At 24.8% G+C, this 9,221-nt stretch overlaps 1 protein-coding gene across 1 annotated transcript; it reads right to left on the bottom strand.

Moving 5' to 3' along the window:
- Nucleotides 1-1,771: 1,771 nt before the first annotated feature.
- On the bottom strand, nucleotides 1,772-8,844 carry LOC146721452 (uncharacterized). Its single transcript, XM_085486750.1, is given in 9 exon segments — nucleotides 1,772-2,281; nucleotides 2,411-2,640; nucleotides 3,250-4,140; nucleotides 4,143-4,907; nucleotides 5,169-6,032; nucleotides 6,274-6,528; nucleotides 7,922-8,203; nucleotides 8,325-8,405; nucleotides 8,784-8,844. Coding segments are annotated over 6 exon segments (3,207 nt in total). The 5' UTR covers nucleotides 8,154-8,203; nucleotides 8,325-8,405; nucleotides 8,784-8,844; the 3' UTR covers nucleotides 1,772-2,281; nucleotides 2,411-2,440.
- Between the last annotated feature and the right edge of the window lie 377 nt (nucleotides 8,845-9,221).

Here is a 9,221-nt window from a genome sequence, read left to right as displayed (position 1 = left end):
ACTTCTGCTCTTATTAGCCTTTTATATGTGTAATACTTCAATGAATTAATGTAAAAAAAACACAGTTGCTTATAAAAAAAATATGCTTGCTGCATATTGAATATTACATAATTTTTTTTAACAATTATCTGTTTTTTTTTTATTGATCTTATACTGTGCAAAAAAGTAGGTGATTATTGAATATGGAATATTTTACAAAGATATTTAACATTTTATGTCAAAAAATTGTAAACCTTTGTGAACCTTTATAACTCAAAGAGCACTTAATGAAAAATAATTTTATTATAGTGTTTTGGAAAGCTCTCGAGATAAGCTACAAGAATATGTAATCAAAAATATAGGATTCTATCTAAGAAATTCGAGGTAACCTTATTCTGACCTTGGTAACGCCGTCCAATGTCAAATTGATAAGATTAGTAAATAGATTTTTTTCCCTACAATTTTTGTCTGAAACTTTTTTGTAAAACGTATCCTTTTCGAGATTGTTCAGTGTTCCAATTTTTTTGGAGCACCCTGTATATATATATATACATATATATATATATTATATTATATTATACATATATACACATGTATACATATTATATACATATACAATATATACTCTGCACAAATTACAGGAATGTGAACATTACATCTGTTACTACAATATATGTAATAAGACAATTAAATCGGATTTATATTATACCAACTAATGTCCTATGTAGGAAAAATTAAATCAGACTTATATGCGAAATAGTAGTATAAAGAAAAATTCACAATAGAGAATTTTTAGTATATAAGCAAAATTTAATATTTTTACTTAATTTGATTGTTTTACGTGACAGAAAAATTTTTAATTTCTTTATGCATTGGATATTTTCACATATTAGTTTATGATATATGTATATAATTTTTATTTTTTTTTAAGTAACTATTTTATTATAAAGAATCTGAAGTTAATTAATTAAACTATAATAATTTAATAATTTTTGTTAAATATATAATTAGGAAAATGTGTCTTAAATTATTAACATATTCCAGTGTATGTTGAAACTTGCGACTCAAAACACCATAGGAAAAAGGTTTTTGTAAAATTAAAAAATAAAAGTATTTACAATTATACTTTACAACGAATTTGTGCAGTAGTTTTTGAGATGTAAGGATTTAGATGTTTTTAAGGAAAGTAGTAATTTTTGAGATATAAAGATTTAAAATTTTTTAAGGACCCAATTATAGGCTACGTTCATATACGTCCTGTTTTTGAATTATACGTATATGCGATACTAATTTAGTATTGCATGTTCTATTCACTAATGGGCGATTAGATTGCTTGGAATAAAAAATATCATATTTATTATTATTTCTTAATTTATTGAGAACATTTCTAGTATTATATTGAGTAATAATCTTTTTAATTTAATTCTGAATGGTATACATATAAATCACATTATATAACATATATAATCACAAATACGCATAACGTTTATAGTTAATAATGCACTGAATATATTGCTTTATATGTATTTTATAATTACCGAGATCTTAATTTCTATATAAGTTCTTTATTTTAATGAATACATGTCTTAATATTAAATCAATCTTTATCTTTTTTAGAGAATTCTTGTGATACATCTTAGATTTATATCTAAGCAAAATATAACAAAATTTATAGTAATTTTCTTCTTGAATATAATAAAATGTATCTAAGCAAAACAAAACTCAAATATAGTAATTCTCTTCCTGAATATAAAAAATTAAAGAAACAAAACGAAACATCCAATCCAATATATTTATATAATTACTGAAATCTTAATTTCTATATAATTTCTTTCTTTTAAATAATACATATGTCTTAATATGAATCTACTCTTCATCATTTTCAAAGAATTTTTGTAATATATTTTAAATTTGTATCTAAGTAAAATATATCAGAACTTAAATATAGTAATTTTCTTCTTCAATATAATAAAATAAAAAAAAACAAAACATTCAATATTGTTTTGTCTTTTTGTATTGAACGTATAAAATTTTTAGAATAGTTATACTTTTAAATATATATAATAATACCTTTAAAATAATTAACTTTTTGTTTTTATTTGATTACTAATCCAAGATTTTATTTGAGCGTTTGTGCGGTTTTTCAATATAGGATACTTGACTTTTATTTCATTTATTTGACTAAAAGATGGCAATTTATTATTTTTTATATTGACTGAAAATGAGGATAAGACCGCTTCGCGTTCATTATCAGTCCATCGGATTTTATTAGCTTGTCTTCTTTTAGGACCAAAAGGAGATACTGAAATATGAAGATTATGTTAGTAAATTTGCTTATAAGTACTAATATACTTATAAGCAAATTTTATATACAATTATATCAAGAATAAATTATACCAATGTATTATATATAAACATTATTTAAACATACTTCTCTTCTTTCTTTTTTCTGTACTACTATTTATACTATCTTTCCTGCTAAGCATTTCTCCGGTTTTTTTAATATTCTTGTAGATTGATTACTTGAACTATTTTTACTTAAATCTGTATATTCATCGTCATCTTCATATTCATCGTTAGATTCTATCACATTTTTATTATCATAAACTGTTTCCTTTTTTGATTTTTTTTTAATTTTCTTTGTAGAATCGAAGGAATGCACTATAAAATATCAATATTATAACATATGCCTATATCCAATGCTTTTTATGTTAATTATAGATACCATATTATTATTTATCTCTTACCATTTGGTATTCAGACTTCGCAACACACACTTGAAATATCGGGGAAAAGGACTTGTTAAAACGATAATCATGCTCAAATGTCGCATAACTTGGCATCTCAGACCAATCGCCTTGCATATCTATTGGTCAACAGCGAAGAATCGTTTCAATTTTATATTTTAATATTTAACTAACTTTGTATTTTTAACATTTAACTTTGTATTTTAATATTTAACTTTTATGTATTGATAAAGACTGTAGTGCAGTCGAAACGTTTACAATTTATATCGATTCTGTAACGGAATGTTAATTTAATTATTTAACTATTAATAAAAATTTTTACACCTTATTTATTTGCTCGTTCAGTTGGCCTACTATATATGATTTGTTTAATTTTGTTAAATTATACGAGCCTTTCATTAATTAATTATTTATCTCATTATATACTTGTATTAATAAGCAGTATAAATATATTTCAAAGGTTATATATATGTATACATACATTTGGAATCTGTATTAAATGTAAATATATATTTAAACATACCTTTTCTCTTCTTTTTTTCTAATATATTATTCATTTGATCGCCATTTCTAAATTGTTGAAATTTTTTTATATTTTTTGATATAGGTAACGTATTAGTAGTTTTTAAACATATATTTGTGTTAAGTTCATTATCTGATTCTATGTTATCATCTTCTTGACTTTCATTGCTTTCATCGGATGTCTCTTCTCCTTGAGCGTATTTTAACAATCGTGATATAGCCAAATCTTTTGTGATAACAGATTGCCTATAATGTGATCTATGTATTTTTTCATGATGGCCCATGAAGTTTGCCAAATCACTAACTTGATTATCAGATACATCTAATGTAATGCACATTGTAGCAATGTGTTTTCGTAATGTTGTACCTCGTAGAGAAGTTGGTATCTCTGCTCCAGAGGCTACAGAAAATTTGCGCATTAGGACACATGCTCTTAAATATTTGTGTCTTCTTTTATCAGTTGAGTTTATACCAAACACATAAGGATTTTCTACGGGAACACTAGCTTGTTTACGATACTTGACGATCATTTGTATACATGACAATAATTCCTCATGAAGTAAAACGGGAACTGTTCTTGCTAATTTTCCACGTATTGTTACACGCACATATTTCGATAAGGATTTTTGTAACTCAGGTGCTTCGTCTTTTGAAATTGCCGCAGGATTTTTTAAATCTTCTATTAAAATGCGTTCTAATTCGCCAGCACGTCTTCTATTGAACATCATGGTAGACACTAATGTCGTTTCAGCTAGTCTTCGCCACGTTTGAATTGAAAATCCATCGTTTTGTAATAATTTTAGAGCATTCGTACGTTCATCTTTCAAATAAGAATTCAATATTTTAATATCATCTATAGACGGTAAAACTATGTTTCTTTGTCTCATTCGACGCCTTGAGTTTCATGTACAACTTTGTTTACGCTGATAGGATAATCTTCTTCAAATAATTTTAAAAAATTTTCTACTATAACTTGATTCTCGAGTTCTTGTCTTTTTATGCATATGCTCCTTAAAATTTGTCCAACTTGCTTTATGAGAGTTCCTAACGATGATGCTACAGAAGATACCTTGTATGTCCATGTTGTTTCATCAAATTGTGCAAGATTATTAACAGCTTTCACACAATAATCATATCTCTTTGGATTATATATTGAAGTAAAATCTACCACAGTATTATCAATTTCCTTCATAGTAGCCAGAAATCGTCCTAGTAGTCTTAATCGTGCTCTAAACATGTCATGTTGGTGTTGAAGACGATACTTTAGACACATTTTATTTCCATAAGCAATTAATAACTCATCATATCTAATAAGCTGAGTTATAGTATCTTCTCTCGTCACTGGAAATACTAGTCTTTTTAATACTGTACTTGCACTATAATGTATACGGCAAGCTACTGTGCGTCCTAATACTTTTACATTTCTTTGACGAGACTCAGTCTTTTGTGTACATAACTTAAAATGATGTCGAATGTTATTCTTAGAAAAGTATCCTTTACATTTTGCACATGGAATAAAATCGACCGCTTGCTTGTTTAATTTTTTTGCCGGACGACGACATACAATTAAATTTCCTTTATTAACGTTAGGATCTGTATTATATACAAAATTTCCTGTTCGTCTAATTATAGCAATAATTTTTTTCCGTTCTGGGTTACCTAAAATTTGTAAAAAAATAAAAATGATAAAATTTAGGAAATTGCAAAGGGCTTCAATAGTAAATATAAAAGTAACAGATTGAGGGCCAATTGAAGCTAAGAAACGCAACGTAATAAGCGTCGAAATTCTAGCATTTCTAGAAATTTCGACGCTTATTCTTACGTTTCCTAGCTCCGATTAGTCCTTAATCTACTACTTTGATAAAATTTAGATTATTAAAAATGATAAAATTTAGATATTAAAAATATATAATTATTTACCTTTAGGTAAGAAACAAAACTTTTTTACATCTTCTTCAGTATTGTGTATTGATTCTAAATGCCTTGCAAATTGTGATTGCAATTTTTTACAGTATGGACACATACTCAACTTTAATTTGCGATTATCAGATGTTTCAACGTACATATCTTTATCGTCACATATATTTACTTTAGATAAATTTAATGAACTTGTTAAATTTAATTTACTTTTATTTAATTTACTTTTATTTATACTTGTATGATTTGTATTATCGCTAAGTTCATCTTCATCTGAATCTTCTGATACAGAACAATCTGATGTGTGGAAACTGTCATCCATATTACGCTCAGATGTAAGAGAATTATCAGACTCAATATTAGCATTAGTACTCATACATTCTGATGTTGATTTTTCTTTTGTTAATGTAGATTCTGCAAGTGGAGCAAAATCTACCAACATAGTATTTAAACTGTTATTATCCATGACGCAAGTCTTATTTAAAATATTTCCTTCGTCAATAATTTTATAAGTATTATTAAATTCTACATTGGATATAATTTTTATAGTCTTAATCTTATCGATTGCCTTTATATTTGCATCACAAAGCGTTATATTAATATCATTTTTATCACTTATGTTGCATATCTTAATATCACAGGCATTTTTGTCATATACAATATCATTTCTATCAGTTATATTGCATTGCTCAATATCACAGGCGTTTTTGTCATATAAAATATCATTTCTATCACATATGTTGCATTGTTCAATATCGTTTTTGTCATATAATGAACAAATATCATCTATATTCGAATTTATATTTGATGCATTAACATTTAATGTAGTATCAATGGGTAATACAGCAGCATTAATTAATGATGAATCTAGAAATAAAAATAAAAATAAGATTTTCAAAACTTAATGTACCAATAACTATTGCTTCCAATTGATATTTTTACTTTATTTAGATACTACATCTTTGAATTTTTTTTATATTCATTTTTGATAAAAATTTATAGAGTATGTATATTTTTATTGTAAATATAAGTAATATGCAAAATATATTTAAAATGTTGTTTTAAATAGTATATAGTCATATTCAGTATACATATGCTGAAATCTTACCATTTATTATGTTGTTAGTATTAAGTAATTTATTGCAATTTTTGTCAATAGTAGAAATATCTTTAGGTAAATGCGCAAGGTCTTTAATTTTATTTGCATCGCAAGATCTTATATTATCATTTTTATCATCCATGCTGCATTGCTCCATATCAAAAAACGTGCAAACATTTTCTATATTCGAATTTACATTTAATGTATCAATGTTTAATATTGTATTAATATCTAATATAGCATCAGTATCAATGAATGATGAATCTGAAAAGAAAAATGTATAATTAAAAAAAAAGACTAATGCAGATATTGGTATCAATTGTATATAATTTACTTTTATTTATAAATAAAATGCCAAATATTTCAACTCTGTGCAATTCACACACAGATCCATAAAATCAATATCTCATATAACTAAGTTATTAATAACAAAGAGCACAATAGAGAATTAATACTAAAAGCAGTTACGTAATAATTAAGTCTATGCAATATGCAAATTAGAAAGCTAAAAAAAGATTGTAATATCAAACTAATAACTTGTAAAATGAAACGACTAAGAGCTGATTTTTCTTGCTTGAATACCTGCACATGTTGACTTTGTTTGCTCTCTTTATTAGTTTTAAAATAGTTTATCTTTATTAATTTTAAAATAATTAACCTTTTTAGTTATTATATATTTTTACAGCCATTTTATATCTGCTATTGCATAAATCATTGCTGATTTGATTTTATGACACCTTTTTATATCTCTGACATGCTGTATCCACTGCAACTTTAATATTTGTACATTTAATCTGCTTTATGATATTTGTGTATTTTAGTTTCTTGTACTGCTATTGATAAAGAAAAGAATCAGAATTGAATCAAAACGTTTGGCGTTTTGGTTATAAATAAATAAATTCTTCAAAATCATACACCAACATTTAAAAATATCTATTCTTTTCACAATTAAGATTCCATATCCTTAACCCCTTTATCTGTTTTTGATAACAATTTATTATTTATTCTGATAACAATTTATTAAAAGTACGTACATAATACTCATTTTGTAAATATTTTATAAAAAGTAATGCGTACAATTATCATAAAAAAGAAAATGTCTAATAAATATACATTGAATGTATTTAAAATGTCTTACATATACAATTAGATATATGCAGAAATCTTACCATTCATTATATTGATATTATTAGTTAATTCATTAGAATTTTTATTGGTAATAGGATTATCGTTATGCAAATATGCACGATCTTTAATTTCATTATTCGCACTTGCATCATCACAAAGCATTGTATTATTCACTTTTATCACACACGTTGCATTATATATCACAGTTTTTATCAACTAATGTACAAATATTTTTTGTATTCATATCCAATGTATTCATATCCGATGTATTAATATTTAATGTGACATTTGTATCTGCAGTTAATAATGCATTTGAAAAATAATTAAATAAGTTAAAAAATATGTATATAAAATATTGTATCGCAAACATAATTTATAGAAAAACAAAATTTACTAGATTATTTTTATTAATTTTTAATTTAGTTTTGTAATTTATAAAAAATAAATATAACTATAATTTAAAAAATATTTACATAATTGCACAATACATATTATGTATACAAATAGATTAAACATATCAAAGACTTACCATTTATCATGTTATCATTAGCTATTTTATTATTAACTACTTTATTGGGACTGCCATCACTAGAGAGAGTAGGAACATTTTTAGACGAAAATGTAGGATTTTTATCATTGCTGTGTGTTATATCAAACAGCGGTAAACTGTTACCAATTTTGTCACTTTTAGTGCATTGTTCAATATTATTGGAATCATTCGATGATGCGCAAATATCTTCACTCTTATTCGAATTTGGCATATTTGATATATCATTTGATGTGTTATTAGTATCAGAAGTTAGCGATACATCTAAGAAATGAAATTTGAATAATATTTTATTGTACATATATTAAATAAGTATAATTTTGAATAAATTTTTTAAATTAATATATATGTATATATATAAATAATGCATATATTCTAACATTACCTGATGAAATATTTAATAATTCTATAGCTGGAATTGCTTTATTCAAATTGTCTGCAATTTCTTGTAAAACAGATTTATTTGCTGAAATTTATACATAAAAAAGAAAATAAAAAATGGACACATTATACACATATATTGCTATGCAATATTATTGCATAGATATTTTTCAATATTATTTTTGCATAAATAATATTACAATATATCTGTAGAATGACAGTGAATAACATACATGTGTATAAATATATTTAAAAATAAATATAATTTTATAAAATTTTAGATACCACAATACTGTACATAAATATTGCAAAATAAAAAAAATCTGTTTATAAAAATGTACACAAATGTATATAAAAAATGCAAAAGATATGCAAGACAATATCAAATCATATTCTCTGAATAATTTTTTTATAATTCTGGAAAGGGTTATTATAGATATTATATATTAATACATATACTCACTATGAACTGCGATAATGTGAGATTTTTTTACTTTTTTCTTTTTTGAACACACAGTATAACGTCCTTTTAGCAAATATTAATATAAACATTTTGTGTGTGTGTATAAACAACTGCAACAAATGCAAATATGCGCAGAAACAAAATCGAGAATATAATATTTATTCCGTCATCGAGCCATCCGTATGGTTAGGTTATGAGGTTAACATATTATTTTATTTTTAACCTAATGATATATCACAAAAAGAGTGTGAATGCGAATATCAAAAGATAATGGCTATACACTTACATAATCATAATCAATTATACACTTACATAAAAATACGATCTATTAATATAAAATAACTCGATTGCAATATATGTATTGCTCATCTACATGATGATATTGATGTTCTAAACGAGTTTGCGGAAATCGTATATAGACGATATAGACTAGACATG

The sequence above is a fragment of the Nylanderia fulva genome, unplaced genomic scaffold (assembly GCF_048542155.1).
Source record: "Nylanderia fulva isolate GAGA-0341 unplaced genomic scaffold, ASM4854215v1 Scaffold472, whole genome shotgun sequence".
NCBI classification, from domain to species: Eukaryota; Metazoa; Arthropoda; class Insecta; order Hymenoptera; family Formicidae; genus Nylanderia; species Nylanderia fulva.
The sequence above is the reverse complement of the archived record's forward strand: the minus strand, read 5'-3'. Positions and strand labels throughout refer to the sequence as shown.